At 36.5% G+C, this 20,362-nt stretch overlaps 1 protein-coding gene across 4 annotated transcripts in view; it reads right to left on the bottom strand.

Moving 5' to 3' along the window:
• NAV3 (neuron navigator 3) overlaps nucleotides 1-20,362 on the bottom strand; it is an 862,702-nt gene that overhangs the window by 260,827 nt on the left and 581,513 nt on the right. For all 4 annotated transcript variants that reach the window (XM_053585283.1, XM_053585282.1, XM_053585281.1 and 1 more), the window contains exons 3-4: nucleotides 4,499-4,616; nucleotides 3,831-3,883 (exon numbers count right to left, since the gene is read on the bottom strand). In XM_053585283.1, the coding sequence (XP_053441258.1) occupies nucleotides 3,831-3,883; nucleotides 4,499-4,616 (171 nt within the window). The remainder of the gene's footprint in view (nucleotides 1-3,830; nucleotides 3,884-4,498; nucleotides 4,617-20,362) is intronic.

The following is a 20,362-nucleotide window of genomic DNA, read 5'->3' on the forward strand; positions in this document are numbered from 1 at the left end:
CCCATGTAGTTACCCAATCATATCCTCTATGACATGACACAAAAGCAAATGTATCCCCATTTTTTTCCAATACTAAATCTTCCCTGTGGATTTCAAAATTTCCTTTGCTTCCACTATCATCACATTTCCCCTCATTCTCTTGGGTCATTTTCTCTCTCTCTACCACTTCCTCTTTCCCTCCTCACTTCCCCCTAGCATAAATTCTCCCCCACCCTGCCTTCTTTAGCTACGCATTTTTTTCTTCTCTATTCATCCTGACACTGTTAGGATGATTATTCAAGACTTAATGAATAATCAATGGCTAGATGCCTTTCTCAGTAGCTCCTTACTACACTATCATTCTATGGAAGACACACACCAGGGCGTCACTGCCTCTCTAATGGTGGGAACCAGCTTCCTCATTGTCTGCATGGCACTTGACATCATTTGCCAACTTCTGTTCATCTTACTTACCCTACTTGCTGATTAGTCCAAGTACCCTAGCTTCAACTAGTATAGCTGCCCTAAGAATTACCAACCCACAGTTGTGATCTATTCTGCTTTCTGAAGGATTTCTGAACTTGTATCACATAAACATTGTTACTGCCCAGTATGAATAGCTCAGCTTTCTTCCCCTGTGACTTTTCACAGACTTGTGAGAGTTTATTCTTGTCTGTGGCTTCAACTCTTACCTCCATTCTAGGTAGGGTTCTAACCAATACCTTTCACTGACCTTCAGAAACACATGTTCAATTGCCTAAATTACCTCCTACTTGCAGTTTCAATAGATATATTAAACTCTGTTAAAATATATAGTCATCATCTTTCCCCTTCACATTATTTTTTCTGCAGTTTTTGGCTGGGGCTGGGCTTGAACTCCCCATCTCCAGCATATGGGGCCAGCGCCCCACTCCATTGAGCCACAGGTGCTGCCCCCTCTCACACTTTTAAGCTTGTTTTCTCATTCTATAATAAACATTGGGGCCATTTTAATCTCCCTATACTCTCGATCTCCCACATCCAATTGCAGACAGTTGCTTTTCCTATAATCCTCAGAATACACCTAGGGTAATCATTTAATATTTATATCAGATCATGCCACAGCCAAGGTGTCAAGGGCTTCTTAAAGCTCCCTGACTGATTCATAACACCACACACACTCCTTTCTTCAGACTTCTTCCCCACTTAACACCTCTCCTTGTGCTCAAACCACAGTAATATTTTCTTTGAGGAATGGACTGCCCTCTCCCTTCTCAGTCCTATTATTTGTGCCTATGCAACTCTTGGCAGTTATCTGTTTAAACATTTACTCCTCTGATCCTCACATGCAGTTCATTTATGTGTTCTTATACCTTAAGATGTAAGTTACATGTGAATTACCCGGCTCTTACAGGAACTCATCCATATAGTGTAAACTTACACCACAAAAAAGAACTTCTTCTGTTCTTAAGGTTATAAAATGATTCAATGGAGGTGATCATGTTTGAAACTTAAGATAATTTGTGACTAGAAATAGTAGCAGACCTAGTTTTATCTTACCTTTTGTAATTAAACACAAACAGCAAAGAAAGGTGGTCCACAAAAAGAGGTGGTCAGAGGAGTGCTAGGAACAAGTGCAGCACTCGGGCTGCTAAGCCAGCACCTCCTGGTGTTAGGCAAAAGAAAACAGGCAACATCCTGCCTGGAGCAGATACTAAATTCATGAGGCGAGTCATGCTGTCATAAGTCTTTTTCCTCCACTTCCTGCCTCAGTTAAAGTCTAGAATTTGTAATCATTAATAACACAGTAGTTACGCAAATTCTTAAGAACAGAGGCAAAAAAGAATTCAACCAAAAATATTAGATTTATTTCCTAGGTATTCTTATATACCACATAGTGAGGGGATGCCAATTTCAGCATCTCAACTCAACCACATCAGAGACATAAGGATCCAAATTATCCTTACCAAAAGTTCCACTTGATTCCAACTAATACTTTGGGGCTGAAAAAACTACCTTTTTCATATTTTTTTGCATTTACATTTTTCATATTTTGGTCTTTCTACTTCTTTGTCTGAAGCAGAACTATGAACATGAGATAGATGCTAACTGTTACACAGTACTGGGGTCTCACAGGAATAAGAAGTAATACAAAATAAACACCGTCTGATACTCACGAAAATATTTTCACGGATTTGTAGAATCTCTAGATACAGATTTTTCAGATGAACATCTAAGAGGATTATCCTTAGTTATACACTTTGGTGATTTGTTTGCCTGTCATCAGGATGAGCTTGCCTGTTTTCTGAATTCTCTGAAGTCAAAATTAAATTGTAGTGGTAGCAAAGTAGGTGGCACTTATTATGTTTTATAGTATCCAACAACTCCTTATGGTTAAAATAATGAAACAAATATAATATGTAGTTTTTGTTTAGAGCTTTTTAACGTGAAGCCCTAAAAATCTTTTAACAGGTATTAATCCATGCATGTGTTTTTTATAAAGTTTGCAGCAATATTATTCTGTATTGCATTTTAGTTTTATTAAAAAAAAAAACAGTCACATACCTGTCTTATTAACACCTTCTAATTAGGATTCACTTTACAGATGGGAAACTAAGGCTCACAGAAGTTATATGATTTTCCCTCCATCACACAACTACTACCATAGCAAGGTCCAAACACATTCTAATTCAGCTTGCTCTCAGTAAAACTTCGGAAAACTGGAATTAATTCCTACACAGTCATGTTTGTGCCTAAAGTAATCAAATCAGGAAATTCTTTTAAAACTGAAATATTTTATAGAGAACCTTTCTCCCATAGTGACTTTATCACAATAGCTACACAGAATTCATGACATTAGAATAGGTCCTGGAGTGCTTATTTAAAAACAGACATGCTACTTTTTAAAAAATAAATTCTTTTTATTATTTTGTATTTCAGCATTCTGACGTTAAGTAAAGCAGGTCAGAAGATTTTAAAAGTTCATAGTTTGTTTTATTCTACCAAGTTTCTGACAGCTAAAGTACTCATTAAGTTCATTTAAAATGCCTACTCTGTGCTGTAAAGAGTTTGCGAGGAAGCTTTATCTTATGGAATTTGGTATCATTCCTGATATATCTGATGGAGCTTTCATTAAGAAACTTTATATTTTAGGTTGTCCAATAAAATGAAGTTGTGGCTTTTTAATTCAGAAAGGAATCTTTATCTCAGCAGTTTATCAATCTATGATTTTATTACAAAATTTTAAGCTTTACTAGTTGATAAAGATAAGAGATGGTGGAGGAGAGGGGCATTTTCAGAATGAGAGCTTTCTGGAAGAGGCTATAAATCATCTTTCAAAATTAGTCCGTCCTCAGCTAACTTACAGCAGCATGCCTTAAGATCTATTTCCAGAAGTGTTGAAGAGTTCATATGTTTACACTGGAGTTTGTTATGAACAAAGAAAATACTATTTGTATATTTTTAAAGTGCACATGGCAACTTCTGTTCTTCAAACCAGTTGTTCAGACAAAAATACTCCACTGAAAGTGGAAATGAGATTTACTGTTTTTAAGACTAGTTTAAATTAAATTACCCAGAACATCAAGACAACAAGGGGGAAAAAAGGCAATCTGATAAAAAGGGACAAAAAAAGCATCTGATAAGACATCTGGAAATATGTTATGCGGGAGTCATACTTATTTAACTGCATTGATGCCATCCTATCTCAAGCATAAATTGCACCTATGGAATTATATATAATAGAATGTGCTCAAATGGTTTATTAAATAAGCAGGAAGACAGGTAGAACAAAAGTGCAATTCATTTACAAATCCAGCTAATTCTGGAGGTGAAAATAAGCATTAGCTATTGAGAATAAATGTGACTCTTACCATCTGAGATTGACTTCTAGGACATCCATTGATATCTTCAACTTTTTCATTTGCTAAAGCCAAGAAATAAAATAAAAGGGAGAGAAAAAGAATGACATGCTCAAGCAATGAAGTGACACAAACACACACACACAACTTACACAACAACAACAAAAAAGCAAAAATGCTGGTACGACATTTACTAGGTCTTTCAAGCCCTTGTTAGCAGCCACCAATTCTATAGGCATGAAGCAGGAATTAAAAAAAAAAAAAAAAAACTGAATGAAAAGGAAGTTACTGCTAATTCTTTAGCCTGTGCCAAATGACTGCTGACATGAAACCTTTCGCAATCGTCCCTGCTGGATCAGGATACAGTTTCAAGGAATCTTGGAGTGTAGGAGGGCTCCAGCTAACAGAACGCACGCATGGGACACATACGGTTTCATGAAGCTCTCATTTCTGACTAATCAGCATAAGCAAAAATACAGTTCTAACTATTAGAAGTATGGCCAAACTGCCTTTTCTAAACATTCTCACATACACATTTTCAATTGAGTCAGAGAGAGAGAGACAAATCAGTCTCAGAGAGACATGTGGACCAAGTCAGTAGCCATTCAAACAGAACTCGTCTTTTACCTAAGACAGAGGAGCAGAGACTTGCACACTTCCTATCAGCAGGCAGATCTTACCAATGATCTGGATGATCTCTGCTAGGAGAACTCCATCTGTGATGTCCTGTTGCAGGTCCTTGATCAGCCGCTTGTGGCCCGATTTTGCTAGGTAGTGGTTGGCCCAGTCAGTGTAAATCTGTTGAACAGAGGGAGGGAAAAGTGAGATGGGAGAGGGTAAAGAGAGACAAAAAACTGCTTAAGACAAATGTTGGATTCAAAGGGAAGCTATTCTGGATCGCATTCCAGTTTCAGAAGTCAGAGCTCAAAAGGAAATAGCTGTAAAGTAATTTTTAAACAGCATTTCCCCCATGACTCTCTCCTTTCAAAGAGGATGATTCACTCTTTCAAAATCAAGGGCCAGTCATTTGTGACAGAGCAAAACTCCCTTCCCAAATGACTACTTAGGAAACTCCTGTTGCAAACCCGTCAGGGGTTTCTTTCTCCTTCCCTTGTTTCTATCATTTTGAAAATAATCCTGCCTGTCCGTGAAAAGGAAGCCGCCTGGACTGGTTTCTACAGAAACTTTACTCTAAAAATCTATGTTTCCCCGAGAAGATGTTATTGAATTTGTCATATGAGATACAGTATGTGACAATATTTTGGCAACATTTTATGTAATAATTAGGAATGCCTTCCTGTCTAACATATTTTATTTGGACTGTCATTTCCCATTTAAGCCTCTTGAAATGTGTTTACATGAGAAAATAAAGGCCGTCGATGGAGTTTTTACATAGAAATTACAATACAGAATTTATAAGTGGGCTGTAAGCCACAAAGTTGACAACATGACATAGAGGTGACTTTTCGACAGCAGATCATGTTATAAATAAAAGCTGAAACCCATAGAAAAATTTCAGGGAAGTGACATGCTATTAGTTTCTTCAATGTTACCAGATGCCTACCAACGTCCAGTCATGTCCAGTCATGTGCAGTCATGGTAAGGGAGACATGAAGCCGGACCACTTTTCAGTTTCACAGGCTCTCTGTATGGCCATCGTAGTTTATTACCAGGCAGACTGAGATGTGATGTAACAGAAAAATGAAAAACTTGAAATGAGAATAGAAGGGAGGACATGGATAAGAAATACGTGTGTGAAAGTGTTATTAGAGGCACTGGCATTAGAACTGGGAACAAAATCCAACCTGAACATGTCAAGCAACAGGAAGGACCATCCCTGCGCAAGATGTGACACGTCGTAGAAAGGCAAAGGAATGGAGGACACATTTGTAAAATCGGTCACTAAGGCAGCAAGCCTAAAATTACGACAAAGTAGGCGGCAAAGGCAAGTTGTATCATTTAGTCACAGCACTTAATTGCCAAGCAAATTGTAAAAAAAAAAAAAAAAAGTATTTTGAATTTCTAACAAAAATTGTAATAAATCAATAAATCACACATATAGAAACTAGAAAGTGAATGTCCCCCACAACTTGCAACCTGGTCCATTTATGAAAAATTTGCTAAGCAGGGTTGTAGACTCCATTGGCCTACACCCTATTTCCCACTATGCCACAGAACGTGCACACACACACAAGATGTAAACCAAATCTGGCTACAATTGGACATGTCTTTTTGCAATTTCAAATTTTTATTTCATAACATTTTAAAAGGATTTCTAAAAGCTATTTCACATATATTTATCTATTTTGTATATTACATTATAAATAGTATTGATTCCTCATTGAAGGATATTTAACTTGTAAGGATTCTATCATATATAAAATTGTAAGAGATATCTTTATACATATATTTCTGCATACACATGCTAGTATTTTTATAGTGCCAAAACTAGAAATGGGATTGCTGAATTTTTTTAATGGATCCTAAGTATTTAGCAACCCAAAAATTATAACATAGGAGAAAGAGAGGGTGTTTCTTTTAGAAACAGTAAGACATTAAAGTGTGTGAGAAAAATTGGTTGCATAACTGTCCCTGAATTAGCACACAAACACAGGACTTCTAGGTAGACACTTTTATTTGGTGATCGTTTTCCTCTATTAAGATTGTATTATTTTTATATGATAATTTTGTAAGGATTAAATTGCTTATAATTTAAAACACTGAGCATTCTCCCCTTCTTTACACATAAATGAAATGACGGAATTGATTGTTCTGGCCTTCTAAAAGGACTTGAATGTTGCCAATATTCCCAGAGGCAGGGAGCAGGACCCCGGGTTGACTTCAGAAATGAACAGAATGAGTTCTGGAGTCAGACAGATCTGGCTTTGAGGTCCAGCAGATCATTTACTACCAGCGGGACCTTGGACAAGTCTCTTAATCTTTCTAAAGCTCAGATTCCTCATCTGTAAAATAAAGTTAATAATGTGTCAGCACTAAATAACACAGCACGTACAAAATTAGTCACAAAAAAGTCATTATCATTATCATATGGCATCTAGTTTTATGTTCTGAGAACTTTCCAATAAATATTAAAGTTATTATTTCACAGAGGTTAAAAAGTTAAGAAGACTGGCATCAGAAGACTAGAGAATTGGATCACTTGCTTCTGACGCCCTCTCTGATCCCTCCAGACTTCTGATTCACAGGTGTCCCTGATCTGTCTGCCCTCTGAACCCACAGAAATCTACGTAAGATTAAATCTGCCATGTTCTCATCTTGGCTTGCCACGCCTCTGTTGTGACACCACTTCCACCCAATTCCATGTTGCATCCATTTCATTTTATGAAGGCCTTAAATTATAAAAATATATTTAAATAACAGAATCATATATATTAAAAATGAAAACAAGAATACTTTTGAATACTTTTATTCTTGAAATGTATGCCAAGAGTTTCTTAGCCTCTATCCAAAATCCTTTCTGGGATTTTGGTGAGAAAACAGATGGGAAGCCAGCTAGCTGGCTTCAAGACCTCATTGGGAAAGTCTTTGATTCAGCTTACGAATCATTTTTTATTTGCTCCAGGATTTGTTCCATAAGAATCCCAAACTTAGGGCTTTGACTTGTCCAGCATCTCTAATATCTGAAACTTTGCTCTAACTTTAGTTGCAATCACTGAAATAAAACATATTTCCACTTAAAAATAATCAGTCCTATACAGTTTATTTATTTTTCTTTTTGATAAAAGTATGCCTTCTGTAAGTACAAGATACTTGAGGTCTTTCAAGGAAATCACGAGAAACGCCAAGTCAGTGCCTTCCAAAAGGCTGTTTATAATATAGATGGAAAACAATTAAAAGCAACACATAGAAGTATTTTGAAAATATTATGTGTAAATTTATTTCTTTGTCTTTTTAAATTTTATATATGTGAGATGAATAGATAGTGGGAAAATGAGGTGAGCCTTTAATGACACAGTCTTCAAGCAAAGGACAGATTGGCATATAAATGTATTAAAACTTATCAATGAATTCACTGTCATACTCAGATGAGAGAGGGTACAAACAACCTTGTGGCCAGTCATTAGAAACTTTTCTTAAAATAAATACAGCAAAGTGGTGAAATCATGTTCTGATTCTGGATTTGAACTGCAAAGGTGCCCAAAATAACCTCAAAATACAATCATAGTATTTAACCTCTTAGTTTCAGTTCAATGAGTTATACAATGTGTGGCAATGTGTTTTGTAGGATTGCACTATGAATTATCGAGTCATTAATGGACAAAGTCATGTATTTGGGAATGCTATCAAATCATCATAATAATCATATCAAATTAATCAAATAGTAAAATTCATCATAATTTGTTACTTGGTAATTTTTGTAAGAAGCTCGTTGCCCTGGCCAAAGCTTCAAATACGATTTCTTTTTAAACCTCCAAAGCCAACTTTCTTTAGCTGTCTTGATGAACTGCAATATTACAAAATCAAATGTCATCTGAAGTCATAATTATACTTCAGGAAAATCAATGAAGTTACATTTACCAAAGGGGTACTTAGAAATTCCAGTAAACTGTAGTCGTAATAATTCATTTACAGTATTTAAAAACAGTACAAATCAAAGGTATCATGGCATATTTTATATTTTATCAATATGAATTTTATTGCCTATTACATAATAGCATGTATTCTTTCAGGACAGCAGTTTTCAACCTGTGGGTCGCAACCCACAGGAACTGTATTAAAGGGCTGCGGCATTAGGAAGGTGGAGAACTACTGTTTAAGGAACCTTTTACAAGGTAGAAATTTCTGTTGACCAAACATTTATTTTCCCTTGCTGGTCTCATCTGTACAATGGCAATAGAACTATTATCCACAAATGAGATTATTGTGAGATTAAAGGAATTTATACTTTGGATCACGGCCTTCCACCGTATATATATTTATTATGTGTTAAGTATTATTATTAGCTCACTGCTTTCATATGAAATATACTTACATTAATTAAATGAAAAGTTTATTAATATTAACCATTATCATTGTCAAAACATTAAATCTTAGCTATTCATTCAAATGTAATTAACCTAACAAAGAAAAACAACCACACATTGTAATGACTCCTCACTTAGACTTCTGACCCTCTGATCTTACTTTCACAATGCTCGTTTTTCATTATAAGAGAGTAAAATCAAAGGCAATATATACCACACCATACTGCTTTTATACACCATAGTAAAATAAACACGTCAGAAGAAGATCTACTTTGGTTCCCCATGGAGTCTCAAAGTTTTATTTGTAATAATTTTTTTTTTTTTTTGAGACAGAGTTGTTTTACCTTGTCATCCTCAGTAGAGTACTGTGGATTTTTTTTTTTTTTTAACTACAGAAAATACAACATACTGCCTTTATCACAGCAAGCGGGTCCTCAACTTTCAACCATTATTTATTTTAGTATTTGATGAAAGCTTTATAAGAAATTTACCAGTTATATAATTGTTTTATATTGTTGTTATTCCATACAATACAGAGGTACATATGTTTCAATGAATAAAGTAATTTATTTTTAATGAATACTAAGTAATAAAAGAAATAGAATTAATAGGGAAAAGATAGCCTCTTCATTCAAGGTGAAAGTCTCTTTAAACAGGAAGACCACGTGCCATAACCTGATTCATAAATACTGCAAGTGTAATCATTTGATTACTAACCATTAGCTCAGCTTGCTTTAACCTTGAGTTTATTTAAAACACTGCATTTCCCCCAACATTCAGGCAGTAGCATGACATTCCTATGAGCATTACTCCCTGGTATATTCTAATTCTTAGCTTTGCAAAGTCAGATAGGCTATTCTAATAGCCTATTCAGATAGGCATAGAGGACAGAAATTGGGTTGAAAACCCATGATTTCTCTGAGCTCACAGCTTTGAGACTAGCCTGAGCCAGAGCGAGACCCCATCTCTAAAAATAGCCAGGTGTTGTGGCGCACCCCTATAGTCCCAGCTACTAAGAGAGGCTGAGGCAAGAGGATCACTTGAGCCCAAGAGTCTGAGGTTACTGTAAGCTATGATGCCATGGCACTCTACTAAGGGTGACATAGTGAGACTCTGTCTCAAACAAAAAAAAAAAAAGAAAAGAAAAGAAAATAAGAAAACCAACAATTTCTATGGCAAAGTACTAAGCACATACCGTTAAACTAGAAATCATATATTAGGGAAGAATAACTAGAGATGTAAGTATGTAATCTTTTCTGCCCAGAGGAAGAGGAGGTCCCAAGAACAGACCTCATGGACCACCTCTCTGGGCTGTTTCAAAATCGCATTTGGACCCAAGAAGAGAATCTCAAAGCACTAGATTTTACAACAGCATATGAGGGTGACATAGCTCACACCTGTAATCTTAGCACTCTGGGAGGGTGAAGCAGGTGGATTGCTTGAGCTCAGGAGTTCAAAATCAGCCTGAGCAAGAGTGAGTCTTTAGTATAATTAAAAAAAAAAAAAAAAAAAACAATCTGGGTATAGTGGCAGGTAGCTGCAGTTCCAGCTACTCAGGAGGCTGAGGCATGAGGATCACTAGAGCTCAAGACTTTGAGGTTACTGTGAACTACACAACAGTGTAGGACAAGACCCCTTTTCTTTTCCAGTCCTCTGGCATTCATATAGAACAAGGAGAGAGAAAGCAGTAGGCCGAGAGCACCTAGATTGGGGATGGGAAGGCTGCCGGCACACGGTACAGGAAAGCCAACGGTGTGGACGGGCTAGGAGAACTCAAGTCTGATAGGCGTAATGTCAACACTCATTACCAAGAGGTCCCGGTGGTACTAACGTCAATGAGCAAGACGTGTCACCCTCGGTGCTGCAATATAAATACCAGGCTGACCAACCTCCCCAGTAACTCCCTGCAAGGTGAAATGATACCCAGCACAAGACGGAGAACCTCTGGGAGTGAGCTGTGCCCTCGAAGATTAAGATTTAAATCAAAAGTGTTTACGTTTCTTTCAACTGGAAGTAATACCTTTTCTCCTACTGCATAAAAATAGAAACTTGAGAGGTGACTCTACAAGCATTTTTTTCAAAGGGGTAATTTTGTTCACCTTGGGTTCCTGACTCAGCATCCTGAGAATGGTAGGCAATGGCACAAAGACGACTGGAAAATGACCCTGTGGGGTGACACGCAATATATGCTTCTTTATGTCAGTTCAAAAAGTTGATCACAGACTTGACTTTCATTTGTTTGCTTTGTAGAACTGTATGACCACGAGATCCCTGGGGTCCAATCCCATGGCTCTTGCAGACCTTCTAGAAACTTCAATATTTGAGTATCGTGTTGTGCAATTAAGAAATGAAGCCACATCAAATATCATACTATCATTATAAGACATGTAATGAATTAAGCCATCAGCTGGTTCACCTAAGCTAAGATACGTCTCTATTTTTACATCAAGGTTAAAGCAGACTGTTCGAAGTTTTTCAAAAATTCTGAGTTTTAAGTTACTTTAAAAGTGAACGTTAATAAGTCAACAACCTCAGAATATCAACGCATGGTCTATGAAGGCAGGTAATTCTAAAGTAAACAGAAAATGAAATCTGACAGTTTCCTTTTCCCTTATTTCTCTTAATTGTGTCTCCTTAATACATCTTGGTCCCCTCACTCCATTGCTGCTCTAATTGTCCTGGGTCATCTTCTCATCATCTTTCACCTGAATTCTTCTCACAGACCTAGGTCTCTGAGTGCGCAGACATGAAGCATTAAACTATTTTATATACTACAGCTAGTGATAACTTTAAAATGAAAATCTGATCATGTAATTTAACTTGCTACTAAAATCACATAATAGCTCCCATTTAATATCAGAACAAAAGTTTCTCACGATGTCAATTTATTCCATTTTAAAAGGGAATTTTTAAGAGGAAAATGACAAAAGAAAATGAAAGAAAAAACACAACCATGAATGTTATAGAAGAATGACTGACAATTTAGGAATGACATACAGAAGGATGAGCTTTGACAAGCAGAAAGAAGGGAAAAGCTTATCCCATGCAAAGTAGCCAGGGATAATGAACTCTACAGAAGAATGGAGGTAGCAAATACCCTGGTAGATTTAGAGAATTTTGAATAATTATATTTGGCCAAAACATGGGGAAGGCAGCACATGGAAAGACTAGAAGGAAGAGGATAGGAATCAGGAAAGGGCGAGGCGTAGAGGAGTCACATTCATATAAAGCTCAGGGGGCTTTATTAAAATTTTTAGGCAAAAGTTTATACTTAGGCAGGGGATGTAAAAATGACAGTTATGCTTCTATTTCTGAACTCCTACTCATGTGCAAGACTGAACAAAGAAAGATTACTTAAGAGGCTTCCATTCTAGACTGTCAGATAAATACTTTTTCTATTGTTTATCTACTATGAAGTTACCCCCAGGACAGTAAAAACAAAATATCACAAGGAAAACTTTATCTTTCATGACAATATGTGTAAATGAAAAGCAGATGAAAACATCACACAGAACTTGGCAAAAAGTAGTAAAAGAAAGATCAAACCCACAGGAGCCTGCAAAGGGAGATATCAGAGCAATGTAAACACATTTTCCCACAGAACCCCAGAACGGCTCAGAAAGTGTGAGCATCAGATCAGATGGAACGTGGGTAAACTTGATTGTGAGAATTATGTGATTACCTGCCCCCTCATCCCATCATAAGTCAGAAAATATAGACTGTAGAGAAAATACAGATTTAGGATTACCAGGGAGACAACACGGTGAAGGCACGGGAATGAAAACACAAAAAATAAAAGTATGTATAGTGGTGCTGAGCCCCTAGCAACTGACCTCCCCTGTAGGCACCCTCCTCTTCAGGACTCTGTATCTCCCATCCTCCGTCTCTGACAGCAATGCCACTCCCCACGATCAGGAAACACTGACATTTACGGGACCTAGTAGATGGACCAGCAGGCCAGTAGGTGACCTTGAATGACCCACAGAGGACACTAAGAATTGTGTCTGCGCACATGTACACAACCAACGTCCACATGCAACAAACAGCTATTTACTGTCTCCCAGTGGATGAGGAGTTATCAGACATGAGGGTTATCAGTTGATGAAATTCTTTGAAATAAAATGTAAATATCAAAATGGACAATTAAAAATAGCACAAAGTAAAACAGAGACAAAGCCAGGAGCAGAAGAGAACTTTAAGAAAGTGATAGTTGACACTCTAAACTAAAAAGTAAAGAAGATGTTGTGTGTGACAGAGAACGCAGGGGGGGAAGGAGTGACACTGACAGGCATACAGCAGTGACACGCACACTTACACACTCACACATCCGGAGATCTGGGAGTAAGTCGACATTTAGCAAATTGAAAATATAATACCTGAAATGTTTTTTGAGTTAAAAGACTGAAAAATGAAAATGAAATAAATTATAGGAAAGTAGATGGGCAATAATAGAAAACATGTAGGTGTATTAGGATACAGATTTAGTAAGTGAAATGCCAAAGAAAGGTGAGTTTCAAAGAGAAAAAGACTATAGGAGAAAATTATCAAAGTGTTCAGCACAGTTAAGCAGATAAAACCTGATAACTATAATCAGGAATAAAGAGAATATTCTAAAAGCTTCAGGAAGGTGGAACACAAAAAATAAAAGTGTCAAAAAAGTGCAAGGGACCTTCAAAGGATCAGGAATTATAATGACATTGGAAGTCTCTATAGCAACATGGTAACAAGAAGATGTGGACAAATTCTTACAAAATTCTGGAGAAAATAATTTTCGATCTTAAATTCTATACCTAGACAAACTATCAAACAACAGAGTAGAATAAAGATAGCTCACACAGAAACATCTCCCCCCAAAAAACTTTTCATACCCTGTTTATAAGGAACCAGTTAGAAGTAAAAAATGGTAGACTACAACAAAGAAGTAGCCAAATATAAGAGGGAGACAAAAGTCATTTCCAAGTAGATGACAAAGGAACTCCAGCCTAATCGCCAAGAGCAATCTTTTTAGACGGAAGAAACAAAAATAAGTTTAGGACTGTTGACACCCAGAACTGATACATTATCAGGCAGTTTTGACAGAGATGAACATTGAACCGGATACACTTTACAGAGCTGCTGGAAAAGGCTAAAAAAATTATTTTTAAGCTAAGTGATTCAAAATAAATTATGCAAATAAAAATGTGAGGCAATTATAGTTAGTCTTTTAACACAACAAACTTTGTTTGAGAAAGGGACTATAATCATAGGATAGTACTTGGTCTGCCTGTGAGCAATATTTACATGACAATAATGAAAACACCTTGAATGTAACCAAATGTAACCAATGTACCAATGTAACCAATGTAACCAATGAGAAGTATAGTGAGTGTTGCGTTGACAGAAAGGGTAGTATAAGGAGGTATGTTTTCATATGCCATCCTAAAAAGTCAATAGAGAATCCCAAAGTAGATACATTACAATGTTATACCATTTCACTTGGAAATATAAAAAGAGTGACCATAAGAAACTGCTGAATAGGTGGACATGAGTTCCTTCTACTGGAGAGGATGTGGGCAGCAGGGAGATCGGAAGAGTGCTCTTATTTGTTTACTTGTAAAACTTTAGACTTATTTCACTTTTTTAGTTCAATAACAATTCAAATTATTCTTTTAAAAATAAAGCTATTAAAAGAGTCTGAGTGAAAGTGACAAGGCCTTAAACCAAAATACGGGGATGTAGAAGGGGTGCGTTTATGGAGTAGGATCAGCAGGACCGGAGGTAAAACAGATTTGGGTCAGGGGTGGGAAATCCACATTTCTTCCTTGGGTTAGCTGGATGTCAGTGTCTCCCGCATTGCAGACACTCAAAAAAGTCCAGCTATACCTGAAAAGCTCATCGACACATCGTCCAGGGACATGACACCCGGAGCTGTGCCGCATGGTGGCCTCTCAGACCAAGGTGAGACAAGTCTAAAAATGCTTTTGTTTTTAGGTTGCAAGAAAATAAACATATCTCCTTAATTTTTAACATAGCAGGCTTGATTTCATTGCAAAGAATAAAATTCCTTAATTATCAACTTATTACAATTCAGTTGCATGTCACATCTACTATTAATAACATACTCCCTATGAGGAGACTATGAGTCCTACTTACAAAAAACTTCTATGACACTATGCCACATGCGTAACTGTCATTTTCCATTATTGCTACAGTTAACTTTTCAAGTTCTTTCAGAGCCATTTTCTGCCTGAGTGCAAAAGAACCCTTGGCATGCCACTATATTTATTTTGACCATAAAACCAGATGGGACAAATTATCGACATCAACCTCCTAAAGTGTCGTGTGCCCAACTTTACCCATCTCAATGACCCTTCTCTGGTATGTAGACACTAAATGCACCCCTTAACTCATTTCAGATTTTATTTGAACTGAAATTATATATATTTTTTCGCATTGGCAACTGAACTTACCTGTTTAAATGTGTAGCTATAATACATCACTCTGGAATCTAATGACATCTCTCTTTTTCCAGATCAGAAATAGGACATTTGTGGATGAACAGAAAGAGACATAAACATAAGCTGATAGGAAAAGAACAGGGGTTTCCCCTGCTAACTCCAGGACATTCTCATTCTTTCACACGCAGGTTCTCTATAGAGACAATAACTGAGGCCGTAACACAAACAATGTCATCAATACTCAAATCAAACCAGCCAATATTAATCAACCAGTACTGTGCGTGGCACCAAAAAAGACAAGGCACAGGGTTTGTTCTTGAGGAGTAGGGGAGGCTGGGATAGAGCCTCAATTAGCAAATTTTGAAAACCTGCGGACATTCTCTGCCCTGACAACTGCCTGGCCTTTCCTCCTTCTCGTTTTTCCTCTGACTCTAGCTCCCTAATTCTTGTGCAAATCATCATTCTTCCCACCCTTATGAAGATACCTCAGCATTAATTGGAAGCCATACGTGTGTGTTGCTCTCTAATTCTTGTTTTCAATTGCAGAGGTGCTGAATACTTTAGTGCCCCAATCAGCATTTTTCTTCTCTAACCGTATGTGATACAATCACCCTGGGCAACCTCAGGGTCGTGAACACGTAATCAAACACTCTGGCAGGAATCAAATATATAATGAAAAAACATCTACCCTGTCTTAAATGCATGGGGCCTGATTGATGATCCTTTCTCCTACAAAGAACATGATATAATGTAAATTTTTGAGAAAAGAGCTGAAGATTATAGTGACAGAGCACAATTCTAGCAGTAATTTACATTTTGTTCACTTAATTTCCATTGCATTTTCACTGCTGCTAATAGCATGACAAGAAAGGGCTACCTAACATTGTTTCTCCAAGATGTAGTGTCTACTAATAATTGTGTCGAGAGTAAGGCACTATTTTGAATGCTTTAAGTAATTTAACTTATTCCATCTTCATTAGAAAAGCTGTCACTATTTCATTGGAAAGATGAGAATCCTACCACAGGCAGATGAAGTAGTTTCCCAAGCAGTAACCACTGCAGAGAATCCTTTCTGACTTAAGATTTGCACTCCCAGCCCATACAGAAGGAAATGTTTCATTTATGACCCTTCCATATCTCTAGCCTTCCACAATTATTTCACTGTCTCTTACATACACCTCAAAATATGAGGAAAAGTCCCTGTTGACTGCTACAACATCTGGCAATTCTAGAGAGCTCTATGGAGAATCCATCTTAACAGTTTGGAAGTCTAATAATGCAGGTGGCAGTATGCATTAAAATCTGAATATGAAACTGTACCAAACAGTATTTTTAAAATTTATTTACTTACTTAGAAAGAGGTAGTCAAGGAACAGCTTTTACTTACTTGGGCTAAAAACAGAGAACTTGGAAGCTGGGAGAGACCACAGCGCTTGCTGTGCTAAAATGCCACAGTGAAAAGTAACAGAAATAAAAACGCAGCCCCCAGGATTACTGAAATATCCATTAGTTGCTGATGGGCAGCGGTAGTGAAATTTCCAGAACATAAAAATGTTTATTTTTGTGCTAACTTTCTTTCCTTCTTGTTACATTAACTTAATTAAGCTTAAAATTTTTTAAACCATAGTAAATTATTTTTTAAAAAATAGGTTAAATCTGTCATCTAGTTTTCTATTTTCTAAGGACACTGTGATGGATCAGATTTTTATTCCAACCAGACAAGATTATATATGGGTTTCTGGCCAGTGGTATTGCTTCAGTGACATGTTATAGCTCCAAATCACCACTAGTGGGAGCTCGATACTCATACCTGCAAGATCATCAGCCAACCTTGGCGTTACTGGGCGCCTTTGTCACACTGCAAAGCAATACTGCTTAAAAAAAATGAGACCGCATGACCACGCTTTTAGAAGTTATCATATTATCAGCTACGTTAAAGATCTCCAAATTTCATCCTCAAATCCTTTCATTTGAAATGTACCACAATTGCTAAATTGAACAACTGCTAGAATGTGAATTGAATCCCTTACAAATTTTGGAACATTAGGTAAATTGAAAATAATAAAAAGACAAGATGCTTGGCATGTGATTTTATATGCTGTATGCATAAATAAATAAAATAATAAATAAAAATAAATGATTTTAAATCAGTCAAGTATTTCATGTTCTAGCCTCCAAACCAAATTCTAAGAGAATTTCTTTCCTTTTAAACTTATACCCGTGATTGAAGTTGTTTCTCAAAAGATGTGTGAATCACGGTCTAAAACACTCATTCAGCATTAAGACTCAAGAAGTAAAAATTCTCACTAGAAAGGGAGCCTGATGCAAGTTGTTTTTTTTTTTTCCCCAACTTTCCATGCTCTGCAACCTCCCTATACACCCCCAAAAAATGAAGTTGACTTTTTGAAGGTTAAGTAGAAAGTATAGAGCCTGGAGTCAGAATTCTTGGCTCTTTTCCCAGTTCCTCCGCTTAATACTGGATCTTGAGTTTCTTTCTCTTTAATGCTGGGATCATAGCCTTATCTACCCTTGCCTATCGTGAACATTAACTGTAATAAAAAACATTTGCAAAACCAAGATGATTTATACATGAGTAAGGCATGTTTATAATAATCAATGGGACATGATTCCCATGAATTCCATCTAAAAACATGCGTTACATCTAAAAACATATCTCCCCAAACATTCAGTAATTTCACATAACTACATGTCAATACTGATATCAACTATTTTCTGCTTTTTCATCGTATTAATGATATGGAAACTTATTTTCGTGGAAGACCCTTATCTTGAATTTATTCTGTGTCCATAGCTGATTCAAACCTAATATACTCTAAGGAACATTATGCTTTAGCTATGTATTTTGAAAATGGATAACTGTATAACTGATTATTTTTTTATGAAGAATTGACCCAACCAGGGGTGTACTTCCAGCTGCCTCATGACCGAAGGCCCCTCTACCACTACCCTTTGTTGGAGTAACACCAATAGAATATGAAATGAAATAATATGCACTTCTTCCCATCATGACCCATAAAAATATACTGGACCCTATTCTCCATTCTGTTTGCCTATAGGCCAACAGAGCATTTATATCTAGGGGGAACAATGAGCCCACATAATGAAAATGTATGCTTTAAATAGCCTTAGTTCTTGAGTTACTATACAAAAAAACGCACCCCAATGCTATACCCAAGAAATATTAAACACTTTGGACTATCTATGTGAGAAAGTGAAGTCTACTATATAAAGCCATTGAAACTTTGGAGTTTGTAATGGCAGCTAGTGTTAATTTACATTATGGAGATATTCTTGCAGTCAAAAACTCACCAGAACTCCCCTATGAATAAGAATTCAATTATGACTCTATAGCAAGCTAAAAACCATTCCCAAAATAGCTATTTTTCTTGCAAAGATTATTGCCCTGAACCTACGATTTTTTACAGAGGACCTCCTCTTAATTCTTGGTTATCTATCCCTTAATTCATTTTACTGCATCTTTTGAGGACTTATTATGGGCTTTTTTTATCACTAGAAACTCCTCTATCTTCCTTTTTAAACTCAGACCCCTGGTTCTCCAAAAGTTCCATTCAATTTATTACTACTGGCTCTGGATAGGGATATGGGCATATGTTGGTCAAATTTCCATTGCTGCAATCCCTGGAATGTGATATAACCTTTTTTTCCCCTATAAATAATCATAAATATAGGATTAAATAATATGCTAATTTTGATTTAGAATGTATAAATAGGTTGTCTCGTTTGTTCTTCATAATATAATAGGTGCTGTAGTCCCACTTTACAGGCCTACAGAAGAGGTAACACGAATTTTGGTGCACGGCTCATAAAAACTTATTCATGACTTTTTAGGTTTATGGCAATGATGGTTCCAAATTTCAGTAAAATAAACTTCAAAAAATTTAAAGATTATTTTCTAAGCCTATCACTCTATATTAACTCTGCTATTTATTAGTGTATATGTGTGTAAGTATAAAATTAAATTCAATGGCTTATAATGTATATATGAACATAACCAATGGCATTTAAAATTCAGAATTCTTCACTATAATTACCCGGTAGAATTCTGGAATGATAGAAAATGTGGTTTTTATTTGTTAAATTGACTTTAGGTTTACCATATACCTCTCTTTTTTATTTTATTTTATTTTTTTATTATTAAATCATGGATGCGTACATTAATGCGATCATGGGGCACTATACACTGGTTTTATAGACCATTTGACAAATTTTCATCACACTGCTTAACATAGCCTTCCTGGCATTTTCTTAGTTGTTGTGTTAAGACATTTATATTCTACATTTACTAAGTTTCATATGTACCCTTGTAAGATGCACCGCAGGTGTAATCCCACCAATCACCCTCTCTCTGCCCATCCTCCACCCTCTCTCTCCCCCTTCCCCATATTCTTAGGTTGTAACTGGGTTATAGCTTTCATGTGAAAACCATAAATTAGTTTCATAGTAGGGCTGAGTACATTGGATACTTTTTCTTCCATTCTTGAGATACTTAACTAAGAAGAATATGTTCCAGCTCCATCCATGTAAACATGAAAGAGGTAAAGTCTCCATCTTTCTTCAAGGCTGCATAATATTCCATGGTGTACATATACCATAATTTATTAATCCATTCGTGGATCAATGGGCACTTGGGCTTTTTCCATGACTTAGCAATTATGAATTGGGCTGCAATAAATATTCTGGTACAAGTATCTTTGTTATAATGTGATTTTTGGTCTTCTGGGTATATACCTAGTAGAGGAATTATAGGATTGAATGGCAGATCTATTTTTAGATCTCTAAGTTTCTCCAAACATCTTTCCAAAAGGAATGTATTAATTTGCATTCCCACCAGCAGTGCAGAAGTATTCCCTTTTCTCCACATCCACGTCAACATCCCTGGTCTTGGGATTTTGTGATATGGGCTAACCTTACTGGAGTTAGATGGTATCTCAAGGTAGTTTTGATTTGCATTTCTCTGATGATTAAAGATGATGAGCATTTTTTCATATGTCTCTAGGCCGTGTGCCTGTCTTCTTCAAAAAAGTTTCTCTTCAATTCCCTTGCCCAGCCTGCAATGGGATCACTTGTTCTTTTCTTGCTT

The sequence above is a fragment of the Nycticebus coucang genome, chromosome 3 (assembly GCF_027406575.1).
Source record: "Nycticebus coucang isolate mNycCou1 chromosome 3, mNycCou1.pri, whole genome shotgun sequence".
Classification (NCBI taxonomy): domain Eukaryota; kingdom Metazoa; phylum Chordata; class Mammalia; order Primates; family Lorisidae; genus Nycticebus; species Nycticebus coucang.